The sequence below is a fragment of the Eriocheir sinensis genome, chromosome 10, assembly GCF_024679095.1.
Source record: "Eriocheir sinensis breed Jianghai 21 chromosome 10, ASM2467909v1, whole genome shotgun sequence".
NCBI classification, from domain to species: Eukaryota; Metazoa; Arthropoda; class Malacostraca; order Decapoda; family Varunidae; genus Eriocheir; species Eriocheir sinensis.
The window spans coordinates 369,877-393,917 of record NC_066518.1 but is presented as its reverse complement, the minus strand read 5'-3'; the positions used below and the strand labels follow the sequence as shown (position 1 = coordinate 393,917).

The 24,041-nt window shown below is 43.7% G+C and overlaps 1 protein-coding gene and 1 long non-coding RNA gene across 3 annotated transcripts in view; one reads left to right on the top strand and one right to left on the bottom strand.

Annotated features, from left to right (window-relative positions):
• The window catches only part of LOC126996390 (uncharacterized), a 24,562-nt gene extending 4,871 nt beyond the window's left edge, over positions 1–19,691 (bottom strand). The window contains exons 1-3 of one of the 2 annotated variants that reach the window (XR_007751148.1): positions 17,749–19,691; positions 15,626–15,690; positions 1,543–1,755 (exon numbers count right to left, since the gene is read on the bottom strand). This is a non-coding gene — a long non-coding RNA (uncharacterized LOC126996390). Of the gene's footprint in view, positions 1–1,542; positions 1,756–15,625; positions 15,691–15,994; positions 16,302–17,748 lie in introns of those variants that run through there. The other variant, XR_007751147.1, reaches the window with a different exon arrangement.
• LOC126996387 (cell surface glycoprotein 1-like) lies at positions 2,075–24,041 on the top strand. The gene is made up of 2 exons (XM_050856754.1): positions 2,075–2,225; positions 20,601–24,041. Exons 1-2 carry the CDS (start codon positions 2,214–2,216, stop codon positions 23,487–23,489), a joined length of 2,901 nt encoding a protein of 966 aa, XP_050712711.1. The 5' UTR covers positions 2,075–2,213; the 3' UTR covers positions 23,490–24,041.

The following is a 24,041-nucleotide window of genomic DNA, read 5'->3' as shown; positions in this document are numbered from 1 at the left end:
ACGGAGGCGTGTCTTAAGGTAGGTCAGAATTGTCTCCTTGCAACCCCTGATGTGAGAGTATGACCAAGGATGTAAACCCCTGGTTGTAATCTCCCCTATCTTGGTAGTGGAAGTCAGATCCTCCCACCCACCTGCTCTGCCACACACTGTGGAGTGCAGAGCACACAGTGGAGTCCAGGTTCCTGGAGGGGAGGGGGCAAAGTGAGGGAGGATCAGAAGCATAGGCCCATGCCACCTCATCGGCCCCTCATTGCCAGCAACAGAGACGTGTGCAGGGACCCAACAACAGGACAACTGATGGCCCCATCTTTTGGCCAAGACCAACCAGTTAAAAATATCAAAGATAATTGGGTGAATGATGGTAAAATCCCCCAAGGTTAACAGCACTGCCTGGGAATCACAGTAGAAAATAAAACAACTCACTGGTAATGTAAAGATAGTTTGAATTGCTAAAAGAATTGCAGAGCTCTGCAGTAACTAAGGCTAGAGAGGGGAGGCTCCCACATTGCGAGCTCTCTGGAAAGATTGCCTCCAATTTGATGTGAGCACTGAATTTGAAGACGTTCATGAATACTAGTATAGACATTGCATGGCTGGTAGTGTGTGACAGGAAGAACTGCTTGGCTGTTTCCTCCAAAACAACAACCTTAGTGAAAAAAAGTAACAGCAAAATTGTGTTTCTAGAAATTCCCAGGGGTCAATAGAAGGGAGGTGCACTAAGGCCATTGGGAAATATAAAAGGAAAAGGTCAGAAGTGGTGTGCCATTGAACAAGGTGTCCATTGTGATGTTTGTGGCAACTGAAAGCTTGATTCTTGGGGTGTCATTGTAATCTAAACCAGCATTTTACTAGTAAGCCATCTACATGCAGGTACAAGGGTGGCACTCCAGTGTCTACTAAAAGGCTTAGAAGGACAGACAACCTGATGGTACTTTTTGCCAAGTGAACTGCAGTGGCTCTAATTTCTTAATCTCTTGAGAAATGTCGCCTTCAAGGGAAACTGATTCAGTATTTCAAAATACTGACTAAACAAACGTGGACAGGTCTAATTTGTTCATGAATGATGGCACATCTTGAATGAGAAATAATGACACACTTTTAAGTGTATATAAATAAATCCTGATTGCACCAACCTTTTCCGTGCCAACGTGCTAGCACGAGAATGGAATGAACTCTCACCTGCAATAGTGCAATGCAATGTGCTGAATTCATTTAACAACAAACTCGACCGCCACATACGCCATCTTAAAACCTGCCTTAATATCCGTCTGATTCTATTTTATTTAATTGCATTGAGGTTTAAGGACTAATCACTTGATTTGGACCTAGGATGGTCTGTGTAGTGTAAATATTCTATGGAAATCTATGTAAAAAATAAAAAGAAAAATCTCTCTCTCTCTCTCTCTCTCTCTCTCTCTCTCTCTCTCTCTCTCTCTCTCTCTCTCTCTCTCTCTCTCTCTCTCTCTCTCTCTCTCTCTCTCTCTCTCTCTCTCTCTCTCTCTCTTCCACTTTTGTCTCGTCCTCGTGCGCATCACCACTTACCGGTACTTTTTTCTCGTTGTCGCATTCTTCGTCATCTTCATCATCAAAGTTGTCGCCCGTCTTCAGTCCTTTTTCGTAAGACTATTCTTCGTTGCTGCTGTCATTGTCATCGCTTCCGTCCTCATCGGTGTCGTTGTTCCCCCCTTTCTGTCTCTCCTCCTCCCGTCACTTTCCATCCCAGCAGGTGATTTCAACACGGTAAGAGGATGTAATCTGTGGAATAAAATGAAAAATCTAGTTGAAACAGTCGAAAACCTTGATTAAAATTAACCTTATTATGTAATGCCAGGTTAAGAGTGTAGTTGTCCTTTAGTACATTCAACTCAATCTAAACTTCCTGGCATTACACGCACTTAAGAGCCTAAGGCAATCACTGAACCATGAAAATTATACTTTTTATCACTGCTTTCTGTCTTAGCTTCTCACGTGCTTGCTTGTGTCCCTGAGGATATGAAAGTAAGCATGTGTGATGACTTGGTAAATACAGGAAAGTCGAAGCGGCGATGTATACAGATCACACTTCAAGGCTGCCTATGCGGCTCATCATCGTCCTGAAGGCATGCAAGAGGTGAACTGACAGCCTGTGGTCGGTGCCAAGGAGTAGCTGGCAACCCGGGTCGACGGGAGTATAAAACCAAGCGTAGCAGCGCTGGCTTATTACACGACACACCATGAGAAGAGAAGTGAGTAGATCCTCCTCATCATCATCTTTCTCATCATCATTGTCATCATTTATTATATTTGACCACTTTAGAATGACTCCATTAAACCATCTCCACTCTCTGTCTCTGTCTGTCAATCTGTGTCTGCATGTCTATGTGTCTGTCCATCTATCTATCTATCTATACATCTACTTTTATTTTCAAAACGGTAGTAATGACAATAGTGATGGAGGTGACGATACTGGAATGCGAGTTTTGCACTGGGTATGGAAACATATTAGTATACTTAATTAAAACCTACTGGAGTCTCCACCCGGTGTGTTTGCTTTTAGTGTAATAAGGGCTAAAAGTATTCTTATTTCATCTATATATTTATTTCGGTAAGATAAGGCAGTTCAGGGACTAAACAAAATCGGCATCATGCTGGTGGTAAACAAAATAATAACAATAATAATAAACTGGTGAGGAATATGTCCGTTTATGGCGATGTCCGTATTACAAGGCTTTATTATTTTCTTTTTTTTTTCCGTATTCCATTTCATAAGATAATTTTCTTACGATCGTCAACGAAAACGCTTCAGTATGCCACTCAGTCGGAAGTATTATGTGCGAGTCATGACACAGCTGCAAATTCAATCCTGTGTCCAGCTCGAGTCTCACGTTTCAAAGGTGGCGGTGGTGGTGGCGACGGCGATGGCGGTGAGGTGAAGATGGACTGTGAAGGGCGGTGTTAAATGGCGGGGAGGCGTGATGCGCAGTCTGCCGTAAGGGATGACGAACATCCGGTCAGCTGCTTCTGCTATTCTCCTCCTCTTCTCTTTTCTCCCTCCCCTTCCCACCCTTCGACAACCCCTTCCCACCACCCTTTCCTCTTCTTCCGAACTCCACCATGAGCTCTTCTTCCCCCTCTTCCCTTCTTCATCCCCCCCTTCACCACCACCACCACCACCACCTCTTCCTCCTCCTTTCTTCTTTTCGTCATTTACACTAACAAATCTTTAGGTAAAATACATACATGGCAAAGCAGGGCATTTTTTTTTTTTTTTTTTTGGTAATGCTCTTCGAATTAAGTCTGCAGAAGTGATGTGAACTGATGTGATTTTATGCGCGCACGCACGTATCTACCTAGTTGTGGATACACTCGTAGGGTTCCGTCTAAATCTCAGTTTATTAGTTTAACTGTAAATTCATGAGTATTTTCTATCTCTATGTCTATCTACCTATTCTATCTTCTTTGGAGGTCATTTCAGGTGTCAGTGCATCTATGGGGAAAGCATAGGCACCTTGCCTTCCTCAGTCTCTTACCGCGACCTCGTGTGTGTGTGTGTGTGTGTGTGTGTGTGTGTGTGTGTGTACCTAGTTATATATTGTGTGTGCGTGCGTTCGGGCGCGTCCTACAGGATCTCGTGGCTGTGCAGGTAGCAACCACCCCACAGGGAAGGGGAAGGGTCTGCTCCCCGTCCGTTACTTGCCCCTCCGAGTCCCGGATAGCTCGCCTCTTTCCCCGCGGCTGTGTGCAGTCTCGGGTTGCACCTTAGCGCAATTTACGTTGTCATGAAACGCCACATTCCACAACACAGCCGAATAACACCTTTCCATACAATATCACAGTCTTTCGGCACCACATCAGTCTGTCATAACCTCTGATTAATCGTTACCAAACAGTTTCCAGCACCATAACACAGCCTAACAATTCTTCTTAGCACAATGACAGTCTTTCAGCACAGTAGAAGACTAACAATCACTCAGTGCTCTGCAACTTATCTTCAGCATTATAACATATCTTTCCAAAACCATCCTCACGCAAACTTAACAAATTAAACCAGCCTCTCACCATCCGAATACCCTCAGCATCACATTAAAGCGCCTCAACAATGCAACACAGCTCTCAGCACAACAACACAAGCTTTAAGTTTCACAGCACCACAAAAAAGCCCTTCAAGTTTTATGTTTTCCATCACCGGATTTTGTTCCATAGAAGTAACACTTTTTCCCATGCACCAACTGATTTCATAAGCATCGTGCAGGCTAATTTTCTTCCCCCTTTGAGTGTCTGTTCGTAGGGAAGTAGCAAGTGACGGAAATTAAGTGATAAAGAAGTTATTTTATTTCCCACCATGGTGCAATGAAATGTCTCAAGTGACATCTTTGGTACTGGGCGCATCATACTGGGCCGTTGCTCTCAAGCCAGTCATCTGTCACCACCATCACAAAATCTCTCGATACTACAACACCTCCACTAGCGACAACACGCCACACCATCATCTTCACTACATGTCTTAGTGGGTCAGGAATTTAAAGGAAAATTTCTCTACCGTTAACCGATTTTCTTCACGTAATAGGTGGAAAATTGCCTTGACTCTCTCTCTTGTCTTAGTTCTTATTTTCTTTCCTTACTTATCATTTCCTCGCTCCCGTAGGTTCAAGAAGAAACAATATGGCTCTGGTAACTCATCTCAAGCTAGGGGAAAGGCGGGCACACAATGCTACTTACATTCCTGTCTGCCAACTTTGTACCTCAGTCATAAATCAATGTGGATATTGGATTTAAATTCTAGTAAGTCTGCTAACGGAGCTCAAAAGCGGAATAAGTAACGTAAAAATGAAGGAAAAATAAGATTTGAAAAAATAGCGTCAAAACACTTGCCTTTTCAACTAATCTCGCCGATTAATGAATTTTCGAAAGCCGCTTTGATGTCCATGGATGTTTTAGAACAGGCGCAAGCTGCATTGATCAGTGGTATATTTCATTACTTGTTGATGTCGGATAATTAACCAAACCTATTCTATGAACCAAGGAGATCAATTTGATATTTATCTTGACCCGACCAGATGAGAATGAGAGGTTGTCTAAACCAGCGAGAGCCGGCTTCTTTCCGAGTGTGTGTGTGTGTGTGTGTGTGTGTGTGTGTGTGAGATTGATTCACCACGGCCTGATCTCATGCTTGACTCGATCGTTACCACTACTAGCCACTGCCCTCCAGGAGAGCTTTGGAGCTCGTTAGTTAATCTGTGGGTACGACGGAGCCTCTCCCCCCACCCCCCACCCTCTACACACACACAAACACCCACCCCCCACAGCTTAAAGGAGAACAGCGGCCACTCCGTGTTGGTGGGAGAAAAAATCGGCGTGACCGAGGCTCGAACCTTAACCTGTTGGGCGGCAATCTGGAAAGGCAGGAGCAATAGTCCACTGCAACCCGTGTGTGTGTGTGTGTGTGTGTGTGTGTGTGTGTGTGTGTGTACACGCTGTGCTGCATCTTGTTTGTCCATGCTGATCAAATACGAATGATCCTCAATGGGCAGACAGAATTCATTAGAACGCTGAGCACTAAATAATTCATGAAGTTGCCGAAGAGGATAAACTCACATGACTAACGTGTAGGTTGCTCAAAGGTGACAAGAAACCCGAGAGGCTAGAGTTATATATTGGGCTGGAGGGAAAGGGCAACGAGAGAAACTTCCACTCTGTCCAATCTTTTGTGGTTCAGCCGTGAACTTCACCTTCACTCGGCTTCATGGTCATGGTGGCTGTCGTCGTGACTGGCTGGCCGCTCGTGTGAAGGACTGGAGGCGAAGAAGAAAATGGGGGTGCAGCATGAACTCGAGTCCGCGTTGAGTCATAATACAGCCCAGGGGCTAATTATAATTAAACCCTGGTTACAGCTCAGCCTAGATCGACAGAGCCCAGCCACGTAAAAGCCAGCGACGCTGTTATCATTGTGCCCCTCCGCGGACTCGGCGCGGAGGGATCACGGGCCTTTGACGTGTTCCCACCAATACTACACAAGTAGAGGCCACTGCACACTGTTCCTTCTCTCGTATTGACTGATATTTGAATGCCATAGTCAACAGTTATCTCCCGCCTTGAGGATGGAGATAATGTTTTCGTCGTTGTCGGTCTGTCTTTATGTTAGTCTGTTACCATTAAATCTATGTAGACGGAGTGACAGTGTCACCAAATTGAAACATCCTTAGGTGAACAAACATATCAAGCTGGTTAGATCTGGGGGAAGAATCGATAAATGAATGATGGCGAATGAATGGCAAAACTCACTTTATGGACGGCTAAGGGTGGCCATACCGATAAAAATAATTAGTAGTTATTGGTAGCGAGGTGCAGTGGTTAGTGTTGTTCATATAGCGAAGGTGGTTGTGGAGAGAGTAGCAGTCGCGTGTCGCAGCAGCAGAAGTTCTAGAAGTATCAGTGATGTTGGTAGAAGTAGCAGCAGCCACACTCATTAATGCAACCACCGCTCAAAGTACAAGTCAACACACGCCTCGCAGGTTCCTTTAGAGAAGGCATCCCTTGCGCCTGACCTTGGCTTCGTCGCCTCCCCACTACTAATGAATCATGAAGACTTCCGTACTCCCTCATCAGTGTGTCCACAACTACTATCCACTAACAAAGGCTGTGATACAACAAAGCAATTTCCACCCTACACTTAACGATCCGTGATGTGTGTGTGTATGTGTATGAGAGAGAGAGAGAGAGAGAGAGAGAGAGAGAGAGAGAGAGAGAGAGACAGACAGACAGACTAAAACCTTGCGTTCGTCTCGGCCCTGTGGCGTTAATGATGGTCTTGTAAAACTGTGGATGTGTGCTGTGGAAGGCCTACTAACGGAAAGACTTATTTGACATGAAGACAGATAGATAAACAGATAGACAGATAATCGTATAGACAGACAGACGCAATGCATAGGTCTAATGAAGTATGAAGGAAATATCCACCTTAAAACAGTTTCCGTACGAATGAAACAAACAGAAGAAATAAAGAACGAGGTGAAGTATGTGGAGAGTGCCGGAGAGGGAAAGAGAATGAGAAGAAAATAACGAGAAAAAAAATATGCCGGAGGGAGGGAGAGGCACGACGCATCACTGGAGGTAACGGGAAGAGGACTCAACGAGGTGGTGATAATTTCCCTCATCCGCCTCGATCTTCACTTCTCTATATTCTTTCCTTCCTCCCTCCCTTCCCTTGGCCTACTCTCTTCAATGGTGTCGTAAGCCACTGTGTGTGTGTGTGTGTGTGTGTGTGTGTGTGTGTGTGTGTCCTTGTGTAGCCTGTCTCTATATATGTAAGTACAATACATTATAATGCGTGTGAACACACACACACACACACACACACACACACACACACTATCTAGCTAAATAGGTATGCAATTTTTGGGGGGCGATACAAGTAAAAAAGAAAAAAAGTGATTAGTCGTCTTAAAAAGATTCTTCACTTTCCACCCCTGCACGCCAGCACTCCTTCCCTATTTCCTCCATCTCCCATTCTCTCATCACGCATTTAGGATTTCCAACTCTTCATTCCTTCTAACTAAAAACCCTTTCCCCCACCAACCAGTCTGTCGCAACTTCATCCTTTCCTCTCGCTCTTCACCTTCAAAATTTGAAGGTGAAGAGCGAGTAATAATTTCTTCATTTTTTCTTCTTTGTCTTGACAGCTATTACTTGTTCATATAGGGTCGCTGTTGGGGAGGTTGTGGTTTTGGGGTTGAGACCGCATGACCTTCCTGACGTCACGCGGCTCAAACTGCCACGCTCTGGATCATCCTTCCATTGGCTTGACGCTCTGACCCACGAGACCATCGCCCCCCTTCCATTCACCGGTGTCATCTGCACATACTGACATCAATCACGATCCACCCCATGCACTATTTATGACCCTTCACCAGTTTCATCTGCACATGCTAACTTTTATCATAAGCCACTCCATGCAATATTTATGACCCTCCACCAGTTTCATTTGCACATACTGACTTCTACGGTATTCCATTCCACACACGTTTTCACAAACACTCTCCAGTCTTAAGATTTCGTGTCCACTTTACTCCACGATCCATATAATCCACCACTTCACCCTTCTGCTTTCCTCTCCATTTTCCCTTAAATCTCTCTATTCTTTAACTGTCAATTACGAGTGGATTGAGCAATAGGCAACGTGTATACTTTGCCATACTCGAGGTAACGTCACCAGTAATAAATTTTATACCGTACACAATGAGCATACTCCGATATTAACGAAATTATGAAGAGGGCGCCACTATAAACACTTGCCCGCACCAAGACGGGCTCGGGCCGACCACCAGGCCCTTCAAGAAAGCCTACCGGTGTTACAGGCTTCGACGTAAAAAAAATTAAAAAAAAAAAAAAAATCCCTTTCGTACCTTACATGGTTGTACACATTAAATTTTCTCGTAGTGATCTTAGGTGGGGAAATGGTTCAACTTGCATCATATATCGTACATTTTTTTTTCCTGTTTGTCTGTCAGTAAGGCAGTCTATTTGGCTGATCTGATCGTATGGGGGGTCAGGGATGGGTCTCTCTCTCTCTCTCTCTCTCTCTCTCTCTCTCTCTCTCTCTCTCTCTCTCCAGGGCCGATGAATGACAATGTCGCTACAGGCCTAAGGAATGATAATGTCACCGGTAAGGCTCATTTCTGACGCTGGACGACGTGTGGAGGCCGTCTCAGGCTGTGGTGGTACCAGAACGTCATGATCTATTTTTCCCTTGACGTGATAAAATTTTCTATTCACTTTTCTTCTGTTATCTTCTTTCTTTTCATCTTTTTCCTCTTTTCTTTATATTTTCCATTTACTCCTTCGTCTTATCCGCTTCTCCTCCTCCTTCTCCTCCTCTTCCTTCTTCTTCTTCTTCTTCTTTTTCTTTTTCTTCTTCTTCATCTTCTTCATCTAGACAGGTTTTACCCATCGTCATAATTATGGAGTCGATGTTTTAAGGTTGTGGCTCCGGGGGTTACTAATTAGGCCCATATTTTTAAACATTTCTGAGCCCAAAAACACGTAATTTACCAGTCTTTCGTGGGAGTTTAGGGCATTTCCAGGGGTACTGTTATGACCCTGGTGGTAGTCTGAGCCTTCTTCTGTACCGTGAACCTAAAAGAACACTCATTAGAACTCGATTAACCTCCTTTTTGGCCTTTGGAAATAGTTGGTGTGAGGGGTGGGAGCATTTAACAATACCTTAGGCCGGGCTCCCTTCCTGTCGTTGCGTCGTGTCATCGGGTTCGAACCGTCTCGCTCTTTTGAGAATTCTGTCCATTTCTTTTTACCTGTGAATTTCAGCTCCATTTTCTTTGTCATATTTTTCGATATATTGTTTAACTCTTTCATTTCCTTTTCCCATCCTTGCTACTCTTTTTTGCATATTTTTTACGTCATCTTTTGTCCTGTTTTTCAATTATCTGCGGTTTTATGTGGTTTCCCATGATTCCTTTTGTCTTTTGTTTTCCTATATTCTTTTTTTTTATTCATCAGCCTCCTTTCCGTTACATTACATATCGATTTCTTCGCTGAAAAAAAAAGAAGTTATACCTATATGTACATTTTTATTTAATTCAATTTTTAATTCAATTAGCAGACACTTTAAAGAGCAAATAGTATAAAAGCAGCACTTGTGAATCTATCAATTAATTGTTCTCTCTTCCCTAACCATCATCTTCATTTACATAACATAGAATTTGTGCAGAGGGACAGAAATAATAATTCATGACGGCCACTAAGAAAGATGATGATAATGACGTCAATGAAACGAAACAAATAAATACAGAAGCAAACACACACACACACACCACACACACAAGGACAAGCAATGAGGGAGACAAACAGACTGACAACTAAGGGCCTCGTCAAATGATAAGTATCTCTCTCTCTCTCTCTCTCTCTCTCTCTCTCTCTCTCTCTCTCTCTCTCTCTCTCTCTCTCTCTCTCAAAAAGATCACGGGAAGGACAATGCAAGTAATATCCCCTGAGGCATGTAGTGTTATTTTCAGACCCCTTCCTGCTGTTCCTCCTCTTTCCCATACTCCTCCACTTCCAGCTCCACTTTCAGCTCCTTTTCCCTCCACCCGCCTTGTCTCTCATTATTTGTTGTCCCCGCTACTCATTCCATTTTTTCCTGTAGGTTCTCATTTTCCTATATTTCCTTCACTTCCTTCCCCCCTCACCCCCATAATCGCTGCCCATACCACAGCTCCTTCATATCCTCTTTCTCAGCTGTTATCTCTCCGTCTGTCCTTCCCGACCCTCCTTTCCTCTCCTATTCTGGTCTGCCTTCTCGTTAATCTAATGGCTGTCCTTGACCTTCGACTCTCCTTGTCTTCCTTTCCATCTTCCCGGAACTCCCACTCCTGTCCTTTCCTACCGCCTCCTCCTCCTCCTCCTCCTCCTTTCCTGACTCCTTTGCTCCATCCTCCTCCCCCACCTCCTCCTCCTCCTCCTCCCCTGCTGCTGCTTCTTTCTTTTTTTAACTTATTTTGTACTTGTTTCCTTCTTTTTTTTTCTGTTGTTTGAATCATTTAGATGCAAGGCACGTGGTATCCTTCTCCTCCTCCCCCTGCTTCCAGCTCCTCCTCGTTTATTCTTTATGTCCTCCCCCTTCTGGCCCTTCTTCTTCTTCTTCTTCTTCTTCTTCTTCTTCTTCTTCTTTTTCTTCTTCTTCTTTCCGATTAGTAAAATGTTACAATGCATATCCACCTCCCCCTCGTCCTCCTCTTCCTATTTCATTGCTCTTTTCCTTTCATAGTGTTAGTATTTTTTCTCCTCTTCCTTCCTCTTCTAGCTCCTCCTCTTCCTCCTTGGCTTCGTCCTCCCCCCTCTTCATTATCACTATCATTATGCATGCTCCCCTCGTCCTCCTCCTCCTCCTCTTCCAAATTGGTATACAAAACAAGGATTCGAGGTGGGAAGAGTCAGATTGATGAGGTAAGCAAACAAGGAGCAAAAAGGTGACGAGAGGGAGAGAGAGAGGGCGGGGAAGTGGGGCGATGAGAAGGGAAGGAAGGGAAGTAGGGTGAAGGGAAGGGAAGGTCGGAGGAAAAAGTGAGGGACGCAAGTAGAGAGGAAGCAGGATTGGGGGGGAAGAACTGCATGGAATGAAGGTGGGAAACAGGAAGACAAGCAGTGGTTTAAGGAAGGAACAGAAGAAGTCACTTATACAAGCACAGTGAAGGAGGGATGAATACGACTGAATACTTCAAGGGAATAGAAAAAGTAGAGAGAAAGGAATGAAAGTGGGAGAAAGGAAGGCAAACATGGGACTCACAAAAGAGAATAAGTAAACGAAATAAAAGCAAGCAAGAATTACAAGGAAAGGAAGAGACACAACGCAACAGCAGTTAAAGTGTACGAGAAGGGAAGATGGGATATAATGTAAGAGAAAAAATACACAAGAGGACCAAGGGAACGTCAGAAGTGTATAGAAGTGGAAGAACAACAGTAAGGAAGAGAAGGAATTAAGAATGACAAATAAAATAATTAATATATAAAACTAAACAATATGGGAGGGATACATAACAAGGAAAAAAAAGGGGAAGAGTCAGACAGATGTAAAAGAAGAGGAAGAACAAAAAACGAAGGTAGGGAGGAAAGCAAGGACAAAATTAATGACAAATAAAAAAATGAAAAAAAGGGGGAGGGATACGTATTTATACGCAAGAAAGGAGGAAGATATAGAGGAGGGAAAAGAGGGAGAGCGAAGCAAGAATGACCTGCAATATATATGGAAAATAATAAAAGGAATAGGGGAAGGATACACACAGGGAGGAAAGGAGACTCGAAAAGATGCAGGGAAGAGAGAAAAGCAGAAAGAGAGGAAAAGTAGGAACAGAGAAAAGAGAAGAGAGGAAAAGTAAACATGGACTAGCAGGCAGCAGAAAGCCTGTTGGCTCATTACTAGGCTGCCTGCGTTCAGTGATTTAATCAATCCGTTTGGCATAGGAGTGGCTTGCAGGGAAGGATTAAAGCACTTGTGTATTTACTCTTGGGAACGTTCAGTTCACTCCCGATGCAGCAAAGTGGCGGTTAATGCGTTTCTTGAAGGAGTTGATGGTCTCTGCGCTAACTACTTCTGCAGGAAGGCTGTTCCAGTGGCGAACAACTCTATTCGAGAAATAACTCCTGCCGATATCGGTATTGCATCGCTTTGCTTGAATTGTTTTTCCGTTGTTTCTTGTTCTCAGGTTAGTTTGTAGCGTGAAGAGTTTGGAGTGATCAACGTTGCTGAGCTTAAAGACTTGTATCATGTCTCCCCGCAGTCGTCTCTTTTCCAACGTGAAGAGGTTGAGTCGCTCGAGTCGCTCTTCATAGGGCTTCGTCCTCAGTGATGGCGCTGTACTCTCTCAAGTAATTAAATGTCTTTCCTGTAATTAGGAGACCAGAATTTCACGGCGTATTCTAGGTGGGGCCTTACCAGCGAATTATACAAGGATAACATAACTCCCGGCGTCTTGTATTCGAAGTCCCTCGCTATGAACCCAAGCATTGTATTGGCTTTCTTACAGGCGGAGAGAAGAGAGGAAAAGTAGGGAGAGAAGAGAGGAAAAGTAGGAAGAGAGAAAAGAGAAGAGAGGAAAAGTAGGGAGAGAAGAGAGGAAAAGTAGGGAGAGAAGAGAGGAAAAGTAGGGAGAGAAGAGAGGAAAAGTAGGGAGAGAAGAGAGGAAAAGTAGGAAGAGAGAAAAGAGAAGAGAGGAAAAGTAGGGAGAGAAGAGAGGAAAAGTAGGAAAAGAGAAAAGCAGGAATAACAAACAAAATGAATACATAAACATACCAAGAGACGAGAAACAGGGACACGGAAGAACGAGAAATAAGGGAGACAGAGAAGAATAGGAAGAATAACAGACGTAGGAAGAGAAAGAAGAATGACGTAGTGAAGCGCAGAGTGGAGCGAAGACGAAGGAAGACAAGCGGAGGGCGGTGACCCCTAGCAGCCTGCAGCAGAACTCTTCCACTCAGGTGCGGCTCAGTCCACCTCCTCCACTGTGTTCCTCCTCCTCCTCCTCCTCCTCCTGTTTTCTTTAATTTTTTTTTCATCCACTTTGTATTCATTCCACACAGGAGGCTTATGCAGTTCCTTCCTCCACTCTGTTCCTCCACTTCATGTTCTCTTTTTAATTTATTTTCTTATTCCACACAGGCGGTTCAGGCCACTCCTCCACTCTGTTCCTCCTCTTCCTCCTTTTTTTCTCATCCCCTTACTGTATATATTCCACATAGGCAGCTCAGTTTCTTCTTCCACATGCTCACTCCACTCCTCCACTCTGTTCCTCCTTTTCTTCCTGTTCTGTTTTGTTTTTCTTTTATTTTCTCACCCTCTTACTGTATTTATTGCACTTGTAGGCGGCTCAGATCCTTCTCCCACGTGTTCCTCCTCTTCCTCCTCTTCTCTTTTTCACGTTCTTATGTTCTTATGTTTTTATTACTTTCTCGTCCTCTTTTAATGATAAGGAAAGATTAGTGATGTTTTTTTTATTCCTGTTCACCTCCAATTGTTTGTGTCTGACCCGTACCACCTCTTCTTCCTCTTCCTCTTCCTCTTCTTCCTCTTCTTTTACCTCCACTCCTTCCCGGTCCTCCCTCCTACTCTTCCACTTCTCACCATGACACATTTAATACTCCTCGTTCCTCCACTCACGTCCCTTCTCTCTCTCTCTCTCTCTCTCTCTCGTCTCCTCTATTTTTGTTTGTTTGTATCATTCGTTCTTTCGTTTTATCTTTATTTTCTTTGTTCTGTCTCTCCTCATATTTCCTTCTCTCTCTCTCTCTCTCTCTCTCTCTCTCTCTCTCTCTCTCTCTCTCTCTCTCTCTCTCTCTCTCTCTCTCTCTCTCTCTCTCTCTCTCGCTTCATGACCCTCTTCCTCTGCCACCCTCAAACTTTTTCCCCTTTCCTAACTGGGCTTCCGTCCTCCTCCTCCTCCTTTGCCCTTTAACCACTTCTATTTGTTATTCTACTGCTTTATTTTACTCCCCCCTCCCCATCATTATCTACCATGTCCTCAATCTACCATGTCCTCACTACTGCCAAGGCTCTACTCCCCTGAAAGAATAAGAATGAGAATAAGAAGGAAGGAAAGTCCGAGAAGACAAGTTTAGCGCAGTAGGAAAACAGTGAAGGGCAGGAGCTCTTCACTCGTTGAACCTTAGCAGGGGCGGGGGGGGAGAGAGAGAGAGAGAGAGAGAAGAGGAGGGAGATATTACAAGCCGGCACAACCCCTCCCCCCTTTCTCTCTCTCTCTCTCTCTCTCTCTCTCTCTCTCTCTCTCTCTCTCTCTCTCTCTCTCTCTCTCTCTCTCTCTCTCCGCATTTCGTAATCGAACTTCTTATTTTTTGTTCCAACTTGAAGGCACTTGTCTACGTTAAAGGGCATCTCCCATCTATCCGACCAAGCTGAAATTTTGTGCAAATCCTCTTGGAGGCTTTGCCTGTCTTCGTCAGTGTGAACCACGTTACCAATCTTTGTGTCGTCTGCAAATTTACTAATGCGATTATTGAGTCCGACATCCACATCGTTGATGTAAATAACGAAGAGCACTGGGCCAAGAACAGAGTCCCTTAGGGCTTTTCTATGTAAATCTATGTAAATATCTCTCTCTCTCTCTCTCTCTCTCTCTCTCTCTCTCTCTCTCTCTCTCTCTCTCTCCTATCAGTCAACCTATCTACCCCGTACGGTCTTCTTTTCCATGTTACCTTTTGTATCCCGCTCGTCGATCATGTCTCCCACTTCTATTTGTCTTCCTGCCTCTAATCACTTGGCTCCCTCCGTGCATTCCACCGCCTCACCCTCTTCCTACTTCACTCCGCGCCTTATTTCCCCCGTTTTTTGCTACTACCTCTTGCCTGTCTCTTCCTACTTCGATGGGAAATTCCCGGTTCATCCCGTGTTCACCTGACCCACCTGACCAAGGCAGTAATTTATGCCAGACGCGACGCTGATGCCCATGCGTGTGTGTGTGTGTATGTGTGTGTGTGTGTGTGTGTGTGTGAGAGAGAGAGAGAGAGAGAGAGAGAGAGAGAGAGAGAGAGAGAGAGAGAGAGAGAGAGAGAGATGGGGTATTCCCGAGTCTTCCCTCTGCGGTCGGTGGAAATCCCTGCCCCGTGCCTCCCACTGGACTACCTTCGGATAGCAACTGCGTCACTCGGTCACAACTACATAATCTCACAAGAAACGCTAAGGTGAAGCAAGGTGAAGCAACGGGCATGAGGAGCGGCCACAATAACAGGGGCGAGATGGCAGTAACAGGTTTATCTATAACACGACGCTGGTTACGTTTTTGTGCAACACTAGGAAAGGAGAGAAAAGCGGGATGTGTCGAAGAGGAAATTCTCTCTGTATCTTATTGTGGATGATACCAACAAGAGGGCGCCGTGTGAGGGTGTAAGGTTGGAGCTATGCCGTTTACGAGGAACAAAGGAAAAATTGATTATATAGAAACTGAGGAGAGAAAAACCTGCAGTAGCGCTTATAATATATTTCAGATGTAAGAGAGGAAGGTAAATATGCTCATTCTGGAGGTGAAATGAAGAACACGGAGACTTACTTAGGAGGGTTAAACTTATAGAGGAGAAACGAGATGCATCACAGTACAAATGCAAGTGATCAAATTAAACACTTTACCTTGATGAGCGGAGATGGACTGGTAGAGGTGAGGTTCCTCGAGTCCATCAACGGCTGCTGAAGTCCTGAAAGAGAAAAGGAGCTGTTTACCATGGGAAACTGATACTATGACTCATCGCTGGGAGTGGTGGTGGGTGGAAGGGTGGCGTGGGAGAATGAAAAGGTAGGGGTGGTAGGGGTGAGGTAGGGAGGATTGTGACGTGCAGCTGAAGGTGGATGGTCAAGTGAGTGAAATGATGTTAAGCTGGCTATATCTCCACACACACACACACTCACACTCACATGCACTCTCTCTCTCTCTCTCTCTCTCTCTCTCTCTCTCTCTCTCTCTCTCTCTCACACACACACACACACACACACACAGCTCACCTCGGAGGCAGAAGATGAGAAGAGCGCCTGAGCCTGACAAAAGTGGGATGGGCGAGTATTAAGTGGACTGTGCTGCTCCCCGAATGAACATGGAGGTGACTGATTGATTCACAGTGATGGTGGGCAGAGGAGTGCACGCCAAGGTTTGGTATTAGTTGGGTCGAGAAAATGGACTGAATTCGTGAGTTACATAACAGTAACCAGAAACCTAATATCAGAGAGGACGATCATGCCTTTAGAAAAAAATATATATAAATATCACGTCAATCGAGCACCTGCCTGCCCTTGAATCTTTCGGCTGAGTCAGTTGTGAGTATATGACTTTTATACCTTGAAAACATTGCTCTTCCTCCCTCATCCTTACCGAACATGAGAGTTTCATAGAATGTTTTACAGAACTGTGTGTGTGTGTGTGTGAGAGAGAGAGAGAGAGAGAGAGAGAGAGAGAGAGAGAGAGAGAGAGAGAGAGAGAGAGACGTGAATGTGTGTGTGTGTGTGTGAGATATAGCCAACCCGCTAAGCAAAAATAATCATCCCTCTCTTTACCTAACGTTCGAAGTCGCCTTGTATTGTCTAGTGTATGGTCTAGTGGGTAGCATTACGATGGGTATTCCTTTGTGTGTTTTACTGTTTAAATTCTGCCCATAACAAAGAAACCCTGCCAAAATTATAGGAGTGATACTCTTCATTGTAAATAATCGGTCGATGGGGTCTGTCCTCTCTCTCTCTCTCTCTATATATATATATATATATATATATCTTAGCAAACCACTTGTGCCAGGAATCGAACCCGTGCTTTCTGAGTAGAAATCAGGGCGCATATCAACCATGCCACCTGATGAGCTAATAGATTTCACGCCAGAGGTTGCATTTAAGCAGCCAACCTGACGTCCCGACCCTCTTACGAGGAATAAGACGACACAATGCTGTGGTATATATATCAAGGAACTGTCTTTAACGAACAGAAAAACATCTCATCAATCCACTTGTGCCAGGAATCGAACCCGTGCTTTCTGAAGAGAAATCAGGGCGCATATCAACCAAGCTACCTGATGAGCTGAAAGACTTCACGCCAGAGATTGTATAACTTTGCATATATATATATATATATATATATATATATATATATATATATATATATATATATATATATATATATATATATATATATATATATATACACACACACACACACACACACACACAGTAATCTATGTGTGTGTAAACACGTGCTCACTAGCTAGATTACTCAGTCTCCTTTCCATTATACGTGCTGAAGAAAGACAAGCAGGGAGGGAGTGACAGGTATATATGCCTCGATCGATTCATTCAGCTTGATAGAAGAGAGATGGAATATATAGAAAAATGTCTCATTCACACGAGTTATGAGGGAGTGTGGGGGTGGCAAAGGAGGGCGGAAGAAGAGACGTTCCATTCTGTGTATCAAAATGATCTTTACGGGTTTATCAAGTTCTCTCTCTCTCTCTCTCTCTCTCTCTCTCTCTCTCTCTCTCTCTCTCTCTCTCTCTCTCTCTCTCTCAATACATGAACAAAGAACATGAAACACCACCAATATAACCAGTCCCACCTCTTCCCTGACCAACCCCCTTTGCAATAACTACTGCGTCATTGCCACGACTATCTCCAACTGCAGTCATCACGAAGACGTAACAGGAGAGAGAGAGAGAGAGAGAGAGAGAGAGAGAGAGAGAGAGAGAGAGAGAGAGAATAATAGTGCATTCGGCCTCACATACCCACCGCCACCTGTGCTGCCGGGACTGGGTGTACCCTCTAACTGACCTCCACCTCATGCACCCTCACACCTGAACCGGATTTTTTTATTTTTTTATTGTCTTGTGAACAAACCGGAAATTGAAATAGCCTACAGTACGACTAACCAGAAACAGCTAGTTTCTTACGTAGCATTTCTAAACACAACATCAACTTTCCTGTTTGTCTAGCGCTGAACATGCATGCAATTGCCCAACACTTCGATTGTTTAGTGTCTGAACTACTTGTTGAACTATACTTAACGTACGGACATATCACCTGGACTATGCGTTTATTCTCGCCGTGGCTATGCGTTATTTGAATCGTGTAAATTATTATCTAATTCAAGGTTATGAGTTGCATTATGCGGCAGCCTATCCGTCTGTATCTGGTGGACGCGGTGTGGTAAGGGTGACCTTGAGTAGTGCTGCAGTAAAAGCCCCGCGTCTCCTACTCCAGCCTTTGGCAACCGTACGCGTTCGTCTTTACTGCATACCAACACAAGTTACACAACGCACGTGGTTGTTTTTCCCAAAGACCGAACGTTCTCTTCTGAAAACTTCACGTGTCGTCCTTTATGGGCAACATTTGCTCGCTCAAAGCTAAACCGATAGATAACCCTTCACTGAGTGTACATGTAAATATTAATTATGTATGCCGAAATCCCTTCATCTTATATAAAAATCAGCTTTACATATTCCGTCTGTTTTTTTTTACTTTGTTTTTTTTATCCACCCTACTTGTCCTGTCCTCTCTCCGACTACACATTCATGCATCTTCTTTCTATTTCTTCCATATCGTTATCAAGACTTCTTTCTCCTTTCTCTTCTAGCGTTGGAAGATCAATTTTCTTTAATCTTTCCTCAAACGTGTAAACCTGTCAGACTTAACTGGGACGACCATCTTTGTAATCTTTCTAGTTTACGTGTGTGTGTGTGTGTGTGTGTGAGGGCGCGCGCGCGCAAGGTGCATGATGAGCGCATTGTCTAGGGGAGGGGGAAGGGTATTTCCGATTCTCGAGGTACATAAGAAATTTACCTGCTTGAGAAAAATCTTTATTCTAACAATCCACTCAGACTTCGAACCCGGGCCCCTGAGACAGGAGCCGGACATTCTAGCATCGAATCATAGGGTACGTATCTCATGACTAAAGGACGGCCTATTGAGTCTTTAATCGCGTTTTGATCTTGATAATAATGTTCAGGGCTCAGTTTTTTTTTTTTCCACTTCCAGAAGTCTAAAGATAATTGATTTATATACTCGGGAAAAATAGTTTTCCTTACGTACAATCCGCTCAGGATTCGAATCTTGACCCCCGAGAGCGATGGAGCATTGAGCCCTATGGAGTCTTGATCACACTATCGTAGGGGCTCAGAAAAGTAGGGAGGGTTTTCTGGAGTACAGAGTTCTTTGCAACTGATCATAGGCTTAATGATGCTTTACTCAGACCAGGTCACGAAAAATCTGAAAATGTATTCATACTGTATTCATCTTGAGAAACTGAGACTTTGCATTTGCTTGTGAGTATGCAGTGTCGTCTCAAAATGGTTCCATATGCTCACTACCCTTAAGGAACCTGTAGAACTGTGGGATACCTTTATACGTGAACCTCTCTAGGCTGCAAAGAGGCGCACTGGAGAGTACCCAAGGTCAAGGAGTGGTTTTCCTTCAGAAGATACGTTCAAGAATAAGGAGAAATCATAGAGCTTGGCTTGCTGAGAAGTAGGACCACTACAGGGCTGTCACCTATAACACTAGCCCCCTTGAGGACACACATGGAGAGATGTGTCAAGAGTCTCATGGCGAATGTTGAGGGGTTCCTCAAAACTGGAAGTGCCATGATTCCTGGGTTCCATGTAGTCTTGTAGGCTGTGTTTGTGTGTGTGTGTGTCTTGAGACAAAGAGTAACTTGAGAAAATCAAAGCACAAAGAAATCAGTGTAAATGGGAAAAGGAAAACCATGGATGGTTTTCCTTTTCCCATTTACACAGATTTCTTTGTGCTTTGATTTTCTTAAGTTACTTTTCACACGTTCTATGGTAGAAAAGTCTCGCCATCTCCAAGAAAATGTGAGCCATACATTTCCTGCTCCTGACCTGGGGAGAAACACAACACATGAAAAGGCTGCCTTTTGCTATGTCATCCCTGTCACTGAGGAATGCAACTTCCTGAAGCACATGGAGAACAGATCTATTTGGAATGAAAACCTTTTTCTCAACAAGCTGCCCAAGACCAGTCTCTTAGAAACATTGGGCAGACACACTGACATTGAGCCTTCCGAGTTCTTATACACATCTGTGGCCATGACAATTGCCTTGATTTATTGACTTCAGAAATATTTGCATTGGTTCATGTATTTTTCTGCACATTCTCTGAACACCCGATTTGATATTCCAGACAGCCTGGTTGCTTTCTGCTAATCTGTTTTTCATTTCTTCTCCTATTTTTATTTTATCAAAGTAAAAGTTTCCCAATCTATGTGGTGATGCTTGTATAATTTAGTACATTTCATTCAAATTTCTTCCTCCTTAAAATTTCTCATACCTTTGTCAGCATTACTCTGTATCTTGTTTGACCTAACTTTAGCATTTTACATAGCTGCAAAAGTTTTGGTTGGTCTTGTGGCTGTGTGTGTGTTTGTGTATCACTTATAAGTACTACAAGTAATTAGCTGAGCTTATGAAGGTTAAACTGAAATCTAGATTGTTCATGCATTATGAATTGCAAGTTTTTCAATATTTTCAATTTTCTTTTTATTCTCTGTTATGAAATATTTCATGCTTGATACCTTAGGCAGCCTAGAAGAAAACTAAGCAAAATATCCTCTCTTCATCAGGTTATACTTTTGGTGGCTGGACTGGCAGCAGTGGCTGCCCTCCCTGTGCAGGAGTCGGCAGCCCAAACTCAACAAGATGATTTACTCCAGATTCTACTCGGAGTTGATCCTGAAGATAATGACCTCTTTGCGGAAAACTTTGACAAAGTCCCTGAGTCCCGTGGTGGGCAGGCACTGCATGAAGAAGTGGTAGAGGAGCAACCTCAGCAACAAACAGAGCTACAAGACCCTGTACAGGATCAGACACCTCCAGAAGACCCTCCTATGGAGCAGAAACTGGCACCAGAACAAGATATTCTTGATGAGCAGAAACAAACACAGCCACAAGACTCTCCAGAGGAGCTGAAGCAGGCAGAGCCACAAAACCCTCCACAGGAGCAGACACAGCTGCAGCCACAGGTTCATGAGGAGGAACCAGGACAGGATTCACCCCTTCCTGATGGAACAGAAGATGAATCACCTGGTGAAGAATCAATGCTTGATACAACAGATGTCCAACCTGAGCCTCAACCCATACAGGTAGACACAGAAGAGGACCTTCCTATTGGGCCTGGGGACCTAGATGGAGAGGAGGCAACATACTTTGGTCATGAGATGGAAGGGCTTCCCATTGAGCCCGATGATGATTATGTGGTACTGCACGTGGAGGAAGAAACACCCTCTCAGGATATGGAAGGTACATTCACATATGGACTATTGAATGAAAATGCTCCATTTGACCAATCAGTCCCCTCTGGACCTGAGTCCCAAATGCAGCCATTATCAGTGCAGCTACAGCCACTGATAGATTCACTTTCACACGATTCTGAAGTACCACTTAGTCCAGAGGAGCAGCTCCCCTATGACCCACAAACAGAATTAGATTATGAACAACTGCCACATGGAATGGAGGATGGACCTAATCCTGAATATGATTCTGAATTCCCAGCAGAGACATATCAGCCCAATAATGAGGAAGATACGCAGTTGGAACCAGAAAGTGTTCCAGCTGATGATTCTTACTATTCAGATCATGCTGATGTGCCATCAGACCTCCTCAGCTGGCTTGTTCCTGACTTTTTTGATGAGGAGCCAACTGACTATAATGAGTCGCATTATGACTCAGGCTACTACGATGATGAACAAGCAATTGAAGATCAACCCCCAAACAAGCCTGAGGCATTGTTTGAGCCACAAGAGTCAGATGGTGGTAAATGGGAAGAACCTCCTACTTCTGAAGTTGATGATGCCACCCATTTTGTGGATGACTCTTTCTTAGGAAATGAGGGGGATGTGGTGATGGTAGAAGCAGTACCACGAGATACAGTGGACTCCAGGGGGAGAGACGACACAGATGATGTGTCTCTTGTGGACTTTTTCATTCCATATGATGATTCAATATACAGCAGAGACCCACAAGAGTATTCCTCTGACACCAACCCTGAAGAAGATGAGCAATATGTCTCTCCTGACAAAGAAATCTTCCCTGTGGATGATGGTCTTACTCTAGTGGACTCCTTTGTGAACACTGATCTGGTTGAATTGGAACAAGATCAGCCATCACTTGGTGAAGTCTTATCAGAAAATAACCCATTTGAAGATGGCAGATATAGTGACCAATGGTTCACTGAGGATGACATGGCAGGAAGGAGAGAGATGCCCGAAGGAGATGAAGCAGTTACTATCTTAGAGACCCAGCCAATACACATTGTTGATGTGGAAAGTGATGTGTCATATCCTTCCCTTCTAGATATCCTGGAGAAAGATACTACAGCAGTAGAGCCAGCTGAGCCCAGGAGAAATGAAAAATCCTTAATGATTGGTTTTACACCTGAAGCAGACACTATGGTTGATGATTCTTTACCTATGGAACGAGATTATCTCACAGAGGATCCTGATGATGATAACATGGAAATCATAATGATAAATGATCCAAGGGAAAACTTTGACAATTTCCCTGCTACACCCCTGGAAGATGGCTCCTACAATACTCAGAAGCAGCCAACACCAATGGTCTGGTATCCAGAGGATCATCACCAACCACCTTACTGGCCAACATTTAGGAGTTCAGATCGACCTATTACAAAGGTCTATTATTCTGTTGTTGATGAAGTCCCAAGGAAGAAGTTTCCAGGATTCTTTGGGAGTATGAATGATCTGAAATTTTCATCTCCCCTCTCCAATCGCCCTCATCAAAGAGCTGTCACAGGGGACCCGTTCTCTTTCATGAATGAAATCCCTGATGATGAAATGCCCCCTCAATTCCTAGCTTCACTCAGCACATCAGGCCAACAGAGATTTAGGGGTCTTGATTCTCTCTTTCCAGCAAGAAATTATCCGACTATGTTCACAACACCCAGGCTTTCTTTCAGAGATCTAATACAAGGTCTGAACCCTGATTATTACAACACAATGCATGTAAATAACATTCAAAGGCAAAGTCCACAGTATTATCCACAACCTATTAACCCCTTTATACAATACAATGGCCATCCACAGGAATATTCACACACATCACCACCACTGCCTTATTCTTCACCTTTTGATTCATTCCAAGATGATGACTACATGGTAGAGGAGAATTACTACCCAAACAGACTGGAGCGTCTCTCGTCCTACAACCCCAATAATATGCCATCTGGTATTTTCCGAGAGGACACCATGCCAGAAATGTACCCTCGTGGACCACAGAGGTACTATGAGGATTACACAACGGATCTTCCTTTCATGTCCAGCTATTCTTACGGCCGCTCTCGTTCTCTTTTCAATGATTATGAAAGACCCCAATATGAAGGCAACTCTCCATCTTACAACAGACCCCACTACCCTCAGAACAGTCACTACAGCACAGGGCCCTACCACCCTACCCCCATATACTCAAGATATGCTCCCAAGTATTACGGAATGTAGTTCCCCTAACCCTTCCAACCCTGATATTAAAACAGAAGAATCAAATCAATATCTGGAAGAAAAGTAGAGTATTAGATGGTTATAATAATGTCAATGTTATTTGTAAGAAAAAGCTGTAGATGCTAGTTTAGATAATGAAACAATCTGTACAAGGAAAAGAAAATGTAATGTATTATGTTTACAGTATTATATCCCAATAACAGGCCAATGAGATGAATGTTTCCACCTTCTAAACCATCCCCAAAATAAATAAAGGTGATGAAAAATATTATACCCTCAACTTAGAAATACTGTTTGAATTGTTACCTGCTTTGTCTTGGTAATTATGATTCAGATGTGGGCAATGTGCACCTGCTGGGTCATCTGTGTGTAATCATGAAACTGTCAATGAAAAAGGAAAACTCCTTTTGGTGATTTTTTTTTTTTTTTTAAATAGGTGGTAACAATTCTGCTACCTTGATTATGTGGCATTCTTCACACCCATCATGGTTATTATTCTCTATTTTAAGTGGTGTGTATCTAATCATATGAATAAAAAAAGTGAAAATTCAA